The 17,712-nt window shown below is 39.8% G+C and overlaps 1 protein-coding gene across 1 annotated transcript in view; it reads right to left on the bottom strand.

Moving 5' to 3' along the window:
* Window positions 1–14,592, bottom strand: part of LOC311098805 (NLR family CARD domain-containing protein 3-like) — a gene marked incomplete at its 5' end in the record, with an annotated part of 15,833 nt that extends 1,241 nt beyond the window's left edge. The window contains 3 exons of the mRNA XM_084139378.1: window positions 317–490; window positions 12,709–14,497; window positions 14,553–14,592. Coding sequence (XP_083995504.1) covers window positions 317–490; window positions 12,709–14,497; window positions 14,553–14,592 — 2,003 coding nt within the window. The remainder of the gene's footprint in view (window positions 1–316; window positions 491–12,708; window positions 14,498–14,552) is intronic.
* Window positions 14,593–17,712: the final 3,120 nt, after the last annotated feature.

Genomic DNA, 17,712 nt, shown 5'->3' with positions numbered 1-17,712 from the left:
CAGTCATTGAGGGATACACCTGAACTCACACACTCACACACACTGGACACACACTCACTGGACACACACACACACACACACACACACACACACACACACACACACACACACACACACACACACACACACACACACACACACACACACACACACACACACACACACACACACACACACACACACACACACACACACACACACACACACACACACTCTTTATATCACTTAGTCCAAGTGGTGGTCAGAATGTTTGTCTTAACTAGCCTGATAACTCCAACATGTCTGATATGAACATTGACATAAACCCTCTACATACTTGAGTTTCTCCAGTCTGCAGTGTGGATCCTCCAGTCCAGCAGAGAGCAGTCTGACTCCTGAGTCTCCTGGGTGATTGTAGCTCAGGTCCAGCTCTCTCAGGTGTGAGGGGTTTGACTTCAGAGCTGAGACCAGAGATGCACAGCCTTCCTCTGTGACTAGACAGCCTGACAGCCTGCAAAGAGTCAAATCATATTAAAACCACACTGCTATTCTTTGGTGGTCAAAATAGTGGCAGTATATTTTTTCAACATATTCAGATATATCAGTGTCCTGAAACCTGCCATATCTAGTCATAAATGAATGTTTCATTATTAGAAATTATCATAATATTGCTTGTAGAGAGAAACATGTATAGTATGAATATTTGAGTAGACTGACCAGAGCAGTTTAAAAAGCAGTATCAGTCAAAAGACAGACAGTGAGGTATCAGATTTAGATTGTATTGAGTATACAGTCCACACCATATCTATTTTGACAAAGATAACATTTTAAATGTGGCTCTATACTCCAGCATTTTGGATTTGAGATCAAATGTTTCATATGAGGTGACAGTATATAATGTTACCTTTTATTTGAGGGTATTTTAATACATATCTGTTTCACCATTTAGAAATGAAAGCACTTTATGTATCTAGTCCCCCATTTGAAGAAGTCATAAGTATTCTGACCAATTCACTTATAAAGTAGTCAAAAGTTTAGTATTTGGTCCCAAACTCGTTGGTTGCTTTTGCAGTTTGTTTTGGTTGTGTTTTGGGTTATGTTTTGCCCAATAGTAACTGAATGGTGGATGATGACTGGAGTAATCTTCTGTCTAAGTGAGTAGATAGCATGTTTCTAAACACTACTAAATTAATCCTGATGATGCCATGATTAAGAAAAATCATGAATGAATCATGAATAATAATGAATGAGAAAGTTACAGAGGCTACAACAAAACATGCTAACCTCTCACCATTAACCTCAAATAAAAGGTGACATTATATACTGTCACCTAATATGAAACATTCTATCTCAAATCCAAAATGATGGAGCATAGCACCAAATGTAAAACTGTAAGCTTCACTGTCCAAACACATATGGTGTGGACTATGTGTGCCTGGTAAACACATGTGGATCTGGTGAACAGTTATCACTTGTTGACCAACTACAGGAATACTGACCTCAGAGTCTCCAGTTTACAGTGGGGATCCCCCAGTCCAGCAGAGAGCAGCTTCACTCCTGAATCCTTCAGGTCATTGTTACTCAGATCCAACTCTCTCAGGTGTGAGGGGTTTGACTTCAGAGCTGAGACCAGAGAAGCACAGCCTTCCTCTGTGACTAGACAGCCTGACAGCCTGCAGAGTCAAATCATATTAAAACCACACTGCTATTCTTTGGTGGTCAAGATAGTGGCAATATATTTTTTCAACATATTCAGATATACCAGTGTCCTGAAACCTGCCATTTATATATTATTATTAGAATATAGGTGACAGTATATAATGTCACCTTTTATTTGAGGGTATTTTAATACATATCTGTTTCACCGTTTAGAAATGAAAGGACTTTATGTATCTAGTCCCCCTATTTGAAGAAGTCATAAGTAGTCTGACCAATTCACTTATAGTGTATTAAAGTAGTCAAAAGTTGAGTATTTGGTCCCAAACTCGTTGGTTGCATTTGCAGTTTGTTTTGGTTGTGTTTTGGGTTATGTTTTGCCCAATAGTAACTGAATGGTGGATGATGACTGGAGTAATTTTCTGTCTAAGTGAGTAGATAACATGTTTCTAAACACTACTAAATTAATCCTAATGATGCCTTGATTAATAAAAATCATGAATGAATCATGAATAATTATGAATGAGAAAGTTACAGAGGCTACAACAAAACATGCTAACCTCTCACCATTACCAATAACAGAGGGGGTATGATCCTTGTTCCTCTGTAACTTTCTCATTCATCATCATTCACAATTCATTCATGATTATTCATAATCATGGTAGCATCCACATGAATGTAGAAGTGTTCAGAAACATCTTCTATTCTTACTGACAATACAAGTGAAGTGACTCCAAAATGACAGGACATTATTCACCATTCAGTTTCTATTTGGAAAAACATCATCCAAAACACAACCAAGACAAACTGCAAATGTATTCAACAAGTTTGTAGAATCCCAGGCTTGATGTAATCACTGTGGGTAAGGAATATGGGACCAAATACTAAACTTATGATTACTTTAATACAATATAAGTGAATATGTCCAAATTATTACGACTTTTTCAAATGGGAGAACTAGACACATAAAGTGCTTTCATTTCTAAACAGTAACACAGATATGTATGAATACCTTCAAATAAAAGGTGACATTATATACTGTCACCTAATATGAAACATTCTATCTCAAATCCAAAATGCTGGAGCATAGCACCAAATGTAAAACTGTAAGTATTACTGTCCAAACACATATGGTGTGGACTATGTGTGCCTGGTAAACACATGTGGATCTGGTGAACAGTTATCACTTGTTGACCAACTACAGGAATACTGACCTCAGAGTCTCCAGTTTACAGTGTGGATCCTCCAGTCCAGGAGAGAGCAGTCTGACTCCTGAGTCTCCTGGGTGATTGTAGCTCAGGTCCAGCTCTCTCAGGTGTGAGGGGTTTGACTTCAGAGCTGAGACCAGAGAAGCACAGCCTCCCTCTGTGACTAGACAGCCTGACAGCCTGCAAGAATAAAATCCTATTAAAATCACACTGCTATATGTTTGTTCAACATTTTCAGATACATCAGAGTCCTGAAACCTGGAATATCTATTCATATATGTATATACAGTTGAAGTCGGAAGTTTACATACACCTTAACCAAATACATTCAAACTCAGTTTTTCATCATTCCTGACATTTAATCATAGTAAAGATTCCCTGTCTTAGGTCAGTTAGGATCACCACTTTATTTTAAGAATGTGAAATGTCAGAATAATTGTAGAGAGCATGATTTATTTAAGCTTTTATTTCTTTCATCACATTCCCAGTGGGTCAGAAGTTTACATACACTCAATTAGTATTTGGTAACATTGTCTTTAAATTGTTTAACTTGGGTCAAATGTTTCGGGTAGACTTCCACAAGCTTCCCACAATAAGTTGGGTGAATTTTGGCCCATTCCTCCTGACAGAGCTGCTGTAACTGAGTCAGGTTTGTAGGCCTCCTTGCTCGCACACGCTTTTTCAGTTCTGCCCACACATTTTCTATAGGATTGAGGTCAGGGCTTTGTGATGGCCATTCCAATACCTTGACTTTGTTGTCCTTAAGCCATTTAGCCACAACTTTGGAAGTATGCTTGGGGTCATTTTCCATTTGGAAGACCCATTTGCGACCAAGCTTTAACTTCCTGACTAATGTCTTGAGATGTTGCTTCAATATATCCACATAATATTTTCCTTCCTCATGATGCCATTTATTTTGTGAAGTGCACCAGTCCCTCCTGCAGCAAAGCACCCCCACAGCATGATGCTGCCACCCCTGTGCTTCATGGTTGGGATGGTGTTCTTCGGCTTGCAAGCATCCCCCTTTTTCCTCCAAACATAACAATGGTCATTTTGGCCAAACAGTTATATTTTTGTTTCATCAGACCAGAGGACATTTCTCAGAAAAGTACGATCTTTGTCCCAATGTGCAGTTGCAAACCGTAGTCTGGCTTTTTTATGGCGGTTTTGGACGATTGGCTTCTTCCTTGCTGAGCAGCCTTTCAGGTTATGTCGATATAGGACTTGTTTTACTGTGGATATAGATACATTTATACATGTTTATATAGGCCTCCTGTACCTCAGTTGGTAGAGCATGGCGCTTGCAACGCCAGGGTTGTGGGTTCGATTCCCACGGGCACCAGTATGAAAAATGTATGCACTCACTAACTGTAAGTCGCTCTGGATATTAGCGTCTGCTAAAATGTAAATATAGGACTTGTTTTACTGTGGAAATAGATACTTTTGTACCTGTTTCCTCCAGCATCTTCACAAGGTTCTTTGCTGTTGTTCTGGGATTTATTTGCACTTTTCGCACCAAAGTACGTTAATCTCTAGGAGACAGAACACATCTCCTTCCTGAGCAGTATGACGGCAGCGTGGTCCCATGGTGTTAATACTTGCGTACTATTGTTTGTACAGATGAACGTGGTACCTTCAGGCGTTTGGAAATTGCTCCCAAGGATGAGCCAGACTTGTGGAGGTCTACAATTCTATTTCTGAGGTCTTTGCTGATTTCCTTTGATTTTCCCATGATGTCAAGCAAAGAGGCACTGAGGTTGAAGGTAGGCCTTGAAATACATCCACAGGTACACCTCCAATTTACTCAAATGATGTCAATTAACCTATCAGAAGCTTCTAAAGCCATGACATCATTTTCTGGAATTTTCCAAGCTGTTTAAAGGCACAGTCAACTTAGTGTATGTAAACTTCTGACCCACTGGAATTGTGATGAAGTGAATTATAAGTGAAATAATCTGTCTGTAAACAACTGTTGGAAAAATTACTTGTGTCATGCACAAAGTAGATGTCCTAACCGACTTGCCAACACTAAAGTTTGTTAACAAGAAATTTGTGGAGTGGTTGAAAAACTAGTTTTAATGACTCCAACCTAAGTGTATGTTAAATTCCGACTTCAACTGTATACTCTACCAGTCAAAAATTTTAACACACCTACTCATTCAAATGTATTTTTTACATTTAAAACTAATTTTTACATTGTAGAAGAAAGAGACTTGCTTTGGCCAAGAAACATGAGCAATGGACATTAGACCGGTGGAAATCTGTCCTTTGGTCTGATGAGTCCAAATTTGAGATTTTTGGTTCCAACCGCCATGTCTTTGTGAGACGCAGAGTAGCTGAACAGATGATCTCTGCATGTGTGGTACCCACCATGAAGCATGGAGGAGGAGGTGTAATGGTGTGGGGGTGCTTTGCTGGTGACACTGTCTGTGAATTATTTAGAATTCAAGGCACACTTAACCAGCATGGCTACAACAGCATTCTGCAGCGATACGCCATGCCATCTGGTTTGCGCTTAGTGGGACTATCATTTGTTTTTCAACAGGACAATGACCCAACACACCTCCAGGCTGTGTAAGGGCTATCTGACCAAGGAGAGTGATGGAGTGCTGCATCAGATGACCTGGCCTCCACAATCACCCGACCTCAACCCAATTGAGATGGTTTGGGATGAGTTGGAACGCAGAGTGAAGGAAAAGCAGCCAACAAGTGCTCAGCATATGTGGGAACTCTTTCAAGACCGTTGGAAAAGCATTCCAGGTGAAGCTGGTTGAGAGAATGTCAAGAGTGTGCAAAGCTGTCATCAAGGCAAAGGGTGGCTATTTGAAGAATCTCAAATATAAAACATATTTTAATTTGTTTAACACTTCTTTGGTTACTACATGATTCCATATGTGTTATTTCAAAGTTTTGATGTCTTCACTATTATTCTACAATGTAAAAAATAGGAAAAATAAAGAAAAACCCTTGAATGAGTATGTGTGTCCAAACGTTTGACTGGTACTGTATATAAATGAATGAATGTATAATTATTAAAGTAGATAACATGTTTCTAAACACTACTAAATTAATCATTGCATGTGTGTGTGTCTCCAGTGTGTGTGTGTATGTGTGTGTGTGTCCATTGTGTGTTTGTGTGTGTGTCTAGTGTGTGTGTGTCCAGTGTGTGTGTGTGTATAGTGTGGGTGTCCTGTGTGTGTGTGTGTCCAGTGTGTGTCCAGTGTGTGTGTGTTCATTGAGTGATACAGGAATACTGACCTCAGAGTCTCCAATCTACAGTGGGTATTCCCCAGTCCAGCAGAGAGCAGCTTCACTCCTGAATCCTTCAGGTCATTGTTACTCAGTTCCAGCTCTCTCAGGTGTGAGGGGTTTGACTTCAGAGCTGAGACCAGAGAAGCACAGCCTTCCTCTGTGACTAGACAGCCTGACAGCCTGTAAAGAGTAAAATTATATTAAAACCACACTGCTATTCTTTGGTGGTGAAAAATGTGGCAGTACATTATTTAAACATTTTCAGATATATCAGTGTCCTGAAACCTGCCATATCTATTCATAAATGGATTTATCATTATTAGAAAAAACAAATTATCAAAGTATTGCTTGTAGAGAGAAAAATATAATATATTTAAAACCACACTGCTATTCTTTGGTTTGAGTAATTTACTTTCTAAGTGGGTAGATAACATGTTTCTAAACACTACTAAATTAATCCTGATGATGACATGATTAAGAAAAATCATGAATGAATCATGAATAATAATGAATGAGAAAGTTACAGAGGCTACAACAAAACATGCTAACCTCTCACCATTAACCTCAAATAAAAGGTGACATTCTGTACTGTCACCTAATATGAAACATTATATCTCAAATCCAAATAGCTGGAGCATAGCACCAAATGTAAAACTGTAAGCTTCACTGTCCAAACACATATGGTGTGGACTATGTGTGCCTGGTAAACACATGTGGATCTGGTGAACAGTTATCACTTGTTGACCAACTACAGGAATACTGACCTCAGAGTCTCCAGTTTACAGTGGGGATCCCCCAGTCCAGCAGAGAGCAGCTTCACTCCTGAATCCTTCAGGTCATTGTTACTCAGATCCAACTCTCTCAGGTGTGAGGGGTTTGACTTCAGAGCTGAGACCAGAGAAGCACAGCCTTCCTCTGTGACTAGACAGCCTGACAGCCTGCAGAGTCAAATCATATTAAAACCACACTGCTATTCTTTGGTGGTCAAAATAGAGTGGCAATATATTTTTTCAACATATTCAGATATACCAGTGTCCTGAAACCTGCCATTTATATATTATTATTAGAATATAGGTGACAGTATATAATGTCACCTTTTATTTGAGGGTATTTTAATACATATCTGTTTCACCGTTTAGAAATGAAAGGACTTTATGTATCTAGTCCCCCTATTTGAAGAAGTCATAAGTAGTCTGACCAATTCACTTATAGTGTATTAAAGTAGTCAAAAGTTGAGTATTTGGTCCCAAACTCGTTGGTTGCATTTGCAGTTTGTTTTGGTTGTGTTTTGGGTTATGTTTTGCCCAATAGTAACTGAATGGTGGATGATGACTGGAGTAATTTTCTGTCTAAGTGAGTAGATAACATGTTTCTAAACACTACTAAATTAATCCTAATGATGCCTTGATTAATACAAATAATGAATGAATCATGAATAATTATGAATGAGAAAGTTACAGAGGCTACAACAAAACATGCTAACCTCTCACCATTACCAATAACAGAGGGGGTATGATCCTTGTTCCTCTGTAACTTTCTCATTCATCATCATTCACAATTCATTCATGATTATTCATAATCATGGTAGCATCCACATGAATGTAGAAGTGTTCAGAAACATCTTCTATTCTTACTGACAATACAAGTGAAGTGACTCCAAAATGACAGGACATTATTCACCATTCAGTTTCTATTTGGAAAAACATCATCCAAAACACAACCAAGACAAACTGCAAATGTATTCAACAAGTTTGTAGAATCCCAGGCTTGATGTAATCACTGTGGGTAAGGAATATGGGACCAAATACTAAACGTATGATTACTTTAATACAATATAAGTGAATATGTCCAAATTATTACGACTTTTTCAAATGGGAGAACTAGACACATAAAGTGCTTTCATTTCTAAACAGTAACACAGATATGTATGAATGCCTTCAAATAAAAGGTGACATTATATACTGTCACCTAATATGAAACATTCTATCTCAAATCCAAAATGCTGGAGCATAGCACCAAATGTAAAACTGTAAGTATTACTGTCCAAACACATATGGTGTGGACTATGTGTGCCTGGTAAACACATGTGGATCTGGTGAACAGTTATCACTTGTTGACCAACTACAGGAATACTGACCTCAGAGTCTCCAGTTTACAGTGTGGATCCTCCAGTCCAGCAGAGAGCAGTCTGACTCCTGAGTCTCCTGGGTGATTGTAGCTCAGGTCCAGCTCTCTCAGGTGTGAGGGGTTTGACTTCAGAGCTGAGACCAGAGAAGCACAGCCTCCCTCTGTGACTAGACAGCCTGACAGCCTGCAAGAATAAAATCCTATTAAAATCACACTGCTCTATGTTTGTTCAACATTTTCAGATACATCAGAGTCCTGAAACCTGGAATATCTATTCATATATGTATATACAGTTGAAGTCGGAAGTTTACATACACCTTAACCAAATACATTCAAACTCAGTTTTTCATCATTCCTGACATTTAATCATAGTAAAGATTCCCTGTCTTAGGTCAGTTAGGATCACCACATTATTTTAAGAATGTGAAATATCAGAATAATAGTAGAGAGCATGATTTATTTAAGCTTTTATTTCTTTCATCACATTCCCAGTGGGTCAGAAGTTTACATACACTCAATTAGTATTTGGTAACATTATCTTTAAATTTTTTAACTTGGGTCAAATGTTTCGGGTAGCCTTCCACAAGCTTCCCACAATAAGTTGGGTGAATTTTGGCCCATTCCTCCTGACAGAGCTGCTGTAACTGAGTCAGGTTTGCAGGCCTCCTTACTCGCACATGCTTTTTCAGTTCTGCCCACACATTTTCTATAGGATTGAGGTCAGGGCTTTGTGATGGCCATTCCAATACCTTGACTTTGTTGTCCTTAAGCCATTTAGCCACAACTTTGGAAGTATGCTTGGGGTCATTTTCCATTTGGAAGACCCATTTGCGACCAAGCTTTAACTTCCTGACTAATGTCTTGAGATGTTGCTTCAATATATCCACATAATATTTTCCTTCCTCATGATGCCATTTATTTTGTGAAGTGCACCAGTCCCTCCTGCAGCAAAGCACCCCCACAGCATGATGCTGCCACCCCTGTGCTTCATGGTTGGGATGGTGTTCTTCGGCTTGCAAGCATCCCCCTTTTTCCTCCAAACATAACAATGGTCATTATGGCCAAACAGTTATATTTTTGTTTCATCAGACCAGAGGACATTTCTCAGAAAAGTACGATCTTTGTCCCAATGTGCAGTTGCAAACCGTAGTCTGGCTTTTTTATGGCGGTTTTGGACGATTGGCTTCTTCCTTGCTGAGCAGCCTTTCAGGTTATGTCGATATAGGACTTGTTTTACTGTGGATATAGATACATTTATACATGTTTATATAGGCCTCCTGTACCTCAGTTGGTAGAGCATGGCGCTTGCAACGCCAGGGTTGTGGGTTCGATTCCCACGGGCACCAGTATGAAAAATGTATGCACTCACTAACTGTAAGTCGCTCTGGATATTAGCGTCTGCTAAAATGTAAATATAGGACTTGTTTTACTGTGGAAATAGATACTTTTGTACCTGTTTCCTCCAGCATCTTCACAAGGTTCTTTGCTGTTGTTCTGGGATTTATTTGCACTTTTCGCACCAAAGTACGTTAATCTCTAGGAGACAGAACACATCTCCTTCCTGAGCAGTATGACGGCAGCGTGGTCCCATGGTGTTAATACTTGCGTACTATTGTTTTTACAGATGAACGTGGTACCTTCAGGCGTTTGGAAATTGCTCCCAAGGATGAGCCAGACTTGTGGAGGTCTACAATTCTATTTCTGAGGTCTTTGCTGATTTCCTTTGATTTTCCCATGATGTCAAGCAAAGAGGCACTGAGGTTGAAGGTAGGCCTTGAAATACATCCACAGGTACACCTCCAATTTACTCAAATGATGTCAATTAACCTATCAGAAGCTTCTAAAGCCATGACATCATTTTCTGGAATTTTCCAAGCTGTTTAAAGGCACAGTCAACTTAGTGTATGTAAACTTCTGACCCACTGGAATTGTGATGAAGTGAATTATAAGTGAAATAATCTGTCTGTAAACAACTGTTGGAAAAATTACTTGTGTCATGCACAAAGTAGATGTCCTAACCGACTTGCCAACACTAAAGTTTGTTAACAAGACATTTGTGAAGTGGTTGAAAAACTAGTTTTAATGACTCCAACCTAAGTGTATGTTAAATTCCGACTTCAACTGTATACTCTACCAGTCAAAAATTTTAACACACCTACTCATTCAAATGTATTTTTTACATTTAAAACTAATTTTTACATTGTAGAAGAAAGAGACTTGCTTTGGCCAAGAAACATGAGCAATGGACATTAGACCGGTGGAAATCTGTCCTTTGGTCTGATGAGTCCAAATTTGAGATTTTTGGTTCCAACCGCCATGTCTTTGTGAGACGCAGAGTAGCTGAACGGATGATCTCTGCATGTGTGGTACCCACCATGAAGCATGGAGGAGGAGGTGTAATGGTGTGGGGGTGCTTTGCTGGTGACACTGTCTGTGAATTATTTAGAATTCAAGGCACACTTAACCAGCATGGCTACAACAGCATTCTGCAGCGATACGCCATGCCATCTGGTTTGCGCTTAGTGGGACTATCATTTGTTTTTCAACAGGACAATGACCCAACACACCTCCAGGCTGTGTAAGGGCTATCTGACCAAGGAGAGTGATGGAGTGCTGCATCAGATGACCTGGCCTCCACAATCACCCGACCTCAACCCAATTGAGATGGTTTGGGATGAGTTGGAACGCAGAGTGAAGGAAAAGCAGCCAACAAGTGCTCAGCATATGTGGGAACTCTTTCAAGACCGTTGGAAAAGCATTCCAGGTGAAGCTGGTTGAGAGAATGTCAAGAGTGTGCAAAGCTGTCATCAAGGCAAAGGGTGGCTATTTGAAGAATCTCAAATATAAAACATATTTTAATTTGTTTAACACTTCTTTGGTTACTACATGATTCCATATGTGTTATTTCAAAGTTTTGATGTCTTCACTATTATTCTACAATGTAAAAAATAGGAAAAATAAAGAAAAACCCTTGAATGAGTATGTGTGTCCAAACGTTTGACTGGTACTGTATATAAATGAATGAATGTATAATTATTAAAGTAGATAACATGTTTCTAAACACTACTAAATTAATCATTGCATGTGTGTGTGTCTCCAGTGTGTGTGTGTATGTGTGTGTGTGTCCATTGTGTGTTTGTGTGTGTGTCTAGTGTGTGTGTGTCCAGTGTGTGTGTGTGTATAGTGTGGGTGTCCTGTGTGTGTGTGTGTCCAGTGTGTGTCCAGTGTGTGTGTATTCATTGAGTGATACAGGAATACTGACCTCAGTGTCTCCAATTTACAGTGGGTATTCCCCAGTCCAGCAGAGAGCAGCTTCACTCCTGAATCCTTCAGGTCATTGTTACTCAGTTCCAGCTCTCTCAGGTGTGAGGGGTTTGACTTCAGAGCTGAGACCAGAGAAGCACAGCCTTCCTCTGTGACTAGACAGCCTGACAGCCTGTAAAGAGTAAAATTATATTAAAACCACACTGCTATTCTTTGGTGGTGAAAAATGTGGCAGTACATTATTTAAACATTTTCAGATATATCAGTGTCCTGAAACCTGCCATATCTATTCATAAATGGATTTATCATTATTAGAAAAAACAAATTATCAAAGTATTGCTTGTAGAGAGAAAAATATAATATATTTAAAACCACACTGCTATTCTTTGGTTTGAGTAATTTACTTTCTAAGTGGGTAGATAACATGTTTCTAAACACTACTAAATTAATCCTGATGATGACATGATTAAGAAAAATCATGAATGAATCATGAATAATAATGAATGAGAAAGTTACAGAGGCTACAACAAAACATGCTAACCTCTCACCATTAACCTCAAATAAAAGGTGACATTCTGTACTGTCACCTAATATGAAACATTATATCTCAAATCCAAATAGCTGGAGCATAGCACCAAATGTAAAACTGTAAGCTTCACTGTCCAAACACATATGGTGTGGACTATGTGTGCCTGGTAAACACATGTGGATCTGGTGAACAGTTATCACTTGTTGACCAACTACAGGAATACTGACCTCAGAGTCTCCAGTTTACAGTGGGGATTCCCCAGTCCAGCAGAGAGCAGCTTCACTCCTGAATCCTTCAGGTCATTGTTACTCAGATCCAGCTCTCTCAGGTGTGAGGGGTTTGACTTCAGAGCTGAGACCAGAAAAACACAGCCTTCCTCTGTGACTCCACAGCCTGACAGCCTGCAAAGAGATCATCATGATTTCACAAACACACTGTTAATTTAACACCAGTAGTGTAGAAGGACAATGGCAGAATCATTTGGTTTATTCTCTTAAACAACATATAGATTCATCTTCCGTCTCCTAGAATTGTATGGTCATATTGTTATACAAATGTGAACACCACTGCACTGATTCAGTAAGTTTTTCAATATAATATAATATATTATATACATATTATAATATATATTTTTCTCTAAACTGAATATTTCTTCCTGATGATTAGTACTTAAATGTCATTTTATGTACTCACAGAGCAGCTCTGGAGGCTTTGACCACTGGCAGCAGCCTCAGAAGACCTTCCTCTGATCTGGAGTATTTCTTCAGGTCAAACACATCCAGCTCCTTTTCTGAAGTCAGCAACACAAAGACCAGAGCTGACCACTGTGCAGGTGACAGTTTGGCTTCTGAGAGACTTCCTGAGCTCAGGTAGCTTTGGATCTCCTCCACTAGAGAATGGTCCTTCAGTTCATTCAGACAGTGGAACAGATTGATGCACCTCTCTGGAGAGGGATTCTCCCTGATCTTCTCCTTGATGTACTTGACTGTTTCTTCATGGCTCTGTGAGCTGAGTCTTGTCTTTGTCAGTAGACCTCGTAAGTGCTTCTGATTGGACTCCAGTGAGAGGCCCAGAAGGAAGCGGAGGAACAGGTCCAGGTTTCCCGTCTCACTTTGTAAGGCTTTATCCACAGCACTCTTGTAGAATGTCACTTCAGGCTTGTCTCTGAACAGTGCAAAAAAGTTCCTGGTTGATTGAGGATTTGCCATTAGATTCTCATTGTTGTTGATGAATGAGAGGAACACATATACAGCAGCCAGAAACTCCTGAATGCTCAGATGCACGAAGCAGTACACCTTCTCCTGGTACAGCACACATTCCTCTGTAAAGAGCTGTGTGCACAATCCTGAGTACACTGAGGCTTCATTGACATCAATGCCAGCCTCTTTCAGGTCTTCTTCATAGAAAATCAGATTGCCATTCACAAGCTGTTGAAAAGCCAGTTTTCCCAGTGAGAGAATGATATCTTTATTCCAGTGTGAACCTGTCTCTTCTTTCCCAAGATACTTTTCATTCTTCTGTTTGGTATGAAACTCCACAAGGTGTGAGTACATCTCAGTCAGAGTCTTGGGCATCTCTTCTCTCTTATGTTTCAGCATGTGTTCAAGGACTGTTGCAGAAATCCAACAGAAGACTGGAATGTGGCACATGATGTGGAGGCTCCTTGATGTCTTTATGTGTGAGATGATTCTGCTGGCCAGGTCCTCATCACTGAATCTCTTCCTGAAGTACTCCTCCTTCTGTGGGTCATTGAACCCTCGTACCTCTGTCACCTGGTCAACACACCCTGAAGGGATCTGATTGGCTGCTGCAGGTCGGGTAGTTATCCAGAGGAGAGCAGAGGGAAGCAGATTTCCCCTGATGAGATTTGTCAGCAGAACATCTACTGAGGTTGACTCTGTGACGTCACAACAGATCTTGTTCTTCTCGAAGTCTAGGGGCAGTCGGCACTCATCCAGACCATCAAAGATGAACAGAACTTTGTACTTGTCGTAGTTGGAGATTCTTGATTCTTTGGTTTCCATTGAGAAGTGATTGATTAGTTCAATCAAAGTATGTTTTTCCTTTTTCATCAAATTCAGCTCCCGAAAAGGGAATGAAAATACAAATTGGACATCCTGATTTGCTTTACCTTCAGCCCAGTCCAGAAAAAACTTCTGCACAGAGACTGTTTTTCCAATGCCAGCGACTCCCTTTGTCAGCACAGTTCTGATAACTTTGTCTTGTCCAGTTAAGGGTTTGAAGATGTCGTTACATTTGATTGCAGTCTCTGGTGTTGCTTGTTTCCTGGTTGTTGTCTCAATCTGTCTCAGCTCATGTTCATTATTGACCTCTCCTGTTCCACCCTCTGTGATGTAGAGCTCTGTGTAGATCTTATTGAGAAGTGTTTGGTTTCCATGTTTAGCGATCCCCTCAAATACACATTGAAACTTCTTCTTTAGATTAGATTTGAGTTCACGTTGGCAAATCACAGCAAGCTCATCTGAATGAAGAAATAACACAGAGGATATTAATATTACGTCTGTTTTAGTGCCTACAGTATTCTAGGACCGTTATAAATGTTTTAATTATAATCATTTCTTCGCTTAACTGACTGTATAAATGTGTATATGTTTTCATAATGCATTACAGACTGCTGTGACTGATTTATATAATTATTGGTATTCTCTCTCTCTCTCTCTCTCTCTCTCTCTCTCTCTCTCTCTCTCTCTCTCTCTCTCTCTCTCTGTCTAAATTAATCAAAACAACACATCCCTTCTGCTACTTGATGAGGTCACTAGGTGTTGTGTTAAGGCTGCTACAATATCATTTAGTTACACAGCTACTTTAGCTGTACTTTAGCTACAGCTTTTAAATGTTCTAAAACAGCATTCAACATGAGGCAGACAGCTCTTACTTTTCTCCAGTGTGTCAGCAAGCTCCGTCTGGTTCATTTTCCTCAGGACGTGCAGTGTGATCTTCAGAGCCCCCTCTCTGGCACTGCTCTCCTGCTTCTCATCTTCAGCATCCACCACTTCCTTATCCTGCTTCTGACTCTCAAAGCCTTCTGGGAGTTCTGGACTAAGAATCCTCTTGAACATCTTCAGCTCGTTCTTTACAAATGTCATAATATTCTCTTCAAGCAACTGAAATAAATCAAGTAAATAAGTTAAGCAAGAGAAGAAATGCTTTCTCATTAACACATGAATGAATGATTGACAGATCAACTTTACTTGAGGTAAACAAAAACAAATGTACATAACAGGACCACATACACTGAATATGGAGGCCAGGTCTGTTTGATGACTCTGGGAAGACTGACCACTGAGAATCTCTGACTCTGATCTCTCCTGTTGGTTTCTGTGGACAAAACATCAGATTACATATCCTCATCCAGGGAGTACACTCACACACACACACAAACACACAAACACACACACACACACACACACACACACACACACACACACACACACACACACACACACACACACACACAGTTTAATATTGTTTCAGGACCATGAAAATGGAAAAAAGGTTTAGCCTATGGATTATGAAAACAACAAAAATAAATGGGAAAATGGGAGAGGAGAAATGACTAGAGACAGTGTTGTTTAACTCACTGACCATGACCCATGAGTTCTTCTTACCTTTGTTCAGTAGAAAAGTCTCCCTCTCTGAAGTTTATAGGTTTACCCATAGACTTGTCACTCTTCATGGACACACAGCTGGGTACAGGGGAGGCTGGTCTCTCCTGCTTGATTGGGCTTCAACATAACAGAGACAAACATTACGTCTCTCATCTACTCTGAGCTCAGATGGGGAAACATAAGAAGAGTTTAATTCCAAAACGCTATATATCCATATTCAGAAATGTTCGTAAATTAGCTTCTATTGTTTAAATAAATCATCAAACCACTACAAGGCTTTATAAAGGTGTCTAAAGTGTGTAATTTCCACTTTAAAATGTCAAGACTTGATTTTCCCTGATGAAAAATGTATGAACCCCTACAGAAAATATCCCTTAATTATAATCCACCTAAAAATACACATTTGCTATTGCTGCAGGATTATGTTTCTGCTGTGAGAAACTGGGTCAAATTAAGATATGGCATCTGTAAATGCATTCATCTTAAGGTAGCTAGGTGAGACGACCACGTATCACAGTCAAATATACAGGATAGGAACATTACATTCCAGCTAAACAATGGTTTTAAATCACATCTCAAATCTACAATAGTTACATTGAAGGTACCTATTAGTAATCATTTCTGATGAAAAATCACCTATATAGCATTTTCTAATATAAATTATTAAACAATATTTTCAGCTCACCTCTTAGTTTTGGTGTCATGTTCCCCAGAGAGACTCATTTTAGAGGCAGGGACCCCTTCCTCTCTCTCCCCAGAGAGACTCATTTTAGAGTCAGGGCCCCCCTCCTCTCTCTCCCCAGAGAGACTCATTTTAGACCACTGACCCCTAAACAGAGATGCAGCATGTTGGTTGTGGTGAACACAGTGACAACTCAATCTAGAATGTCAATTGTTCTCTTTTATTCATTATCTCTCAGAAATAAAACATTAACTAACAGACACATCCAAACAGTCAGGTGATTTAATGCAATGACTTTTTCTAGCCCAATGACTACTCAAAACCCACCAACAAGGCCTGAAAACTAGGCCAAAACATAGCCCCTGATAGGCCTACATCTTATTTCAGACAGCCTCCAGTAGCCTGGGCAAGATGTAGGCAAGATGTAAGCTGAATGATTTAGCAGCTTGCTTAGTTCAAATTGACAGATTAATTTATTTAACATGAACAGCAAGACGATGTTGAGGTAGGAAGTGCTTCTGTTACCAAGTAACCTGCTGGAATAGGCTACTGATTATGGGGTCATAATTTCAATCAATGAATCAAATATTAATAATATGGATATGAACTGAATAGGCCTATGCTTGTCAACAACAGCCAGGTTATATTTATTTGTTTACCTGTAGCTCTCTCTCTCTCTCTCTCTCTCTCTCTCTCTCTCTCTCTCTCTCTCTCTCTCTCTCTCTCTCTCTCTCTCTCTCTCTCTCTCTCTCTCTCTATCTCTCTCTCTCTCTCTCTCTCTCTCTCTCTCTCTCTCTCTCTCTCTCTCTCTCTCTCTCTCTCTCTCTCTCTCTCTCTCTCTCCCCACACACACACACACACACACACATACACACACACACACACACACACACACATCTGCTGTCTCAACCTCTGAATGATCGACTATGAAAAGGCAACTGACATTTACTCCTGAGATGCTGACCTGTTGCAACCTCTATAACCACAGTGATTATTATTTGACCCTGTTGGTCATCTATGAACATTTGAACATCTTGAAGAACGATCTGGCCTTAATGGCCATGTACTGTTATAATCTCCCCCCAGCACAGCCAGAAGAGGACTGGCCACACCTCAGAGCCTGGTTCCTCTCTAGATTTCTTCCTAGGTTCCTGCTTTTCTAGGGAGTTTTTCCTAGCCACAGTGCTTCAACATCCGAACATGCGCTGTTCGGCACGAGACGACCGTTAGAGCCAATGACCTTCAAATCAAATTGTATTTCTCACATGCACTGAATACAACAGCTGTACACTTTACCGTGAAATGCTTACTGACAAGCCCTTTCCCAACAATGCAGTTAAAAAGTAAGAAAAATTTGCTAAAAAGGAAATAGTAACATAATGATAT

This window comes from Coregonus lavaretus (assembly GCF_964263955.1).
Source record: "Coregonus lavaretus genome assembly, chromosome: 2".
NCBI classification, from domain to species: Eukaryota; Metazoa; Chordata; class Actinopteri; order Salmoniformes; family Salmonidae; genus Coregonus; species Coregonus lavaretus.
The sequence above is the reverse complement of the archived record's forward strand: the minus strand, read 5'-3'. Positions and strand labels throughout refer to the sequence as shown.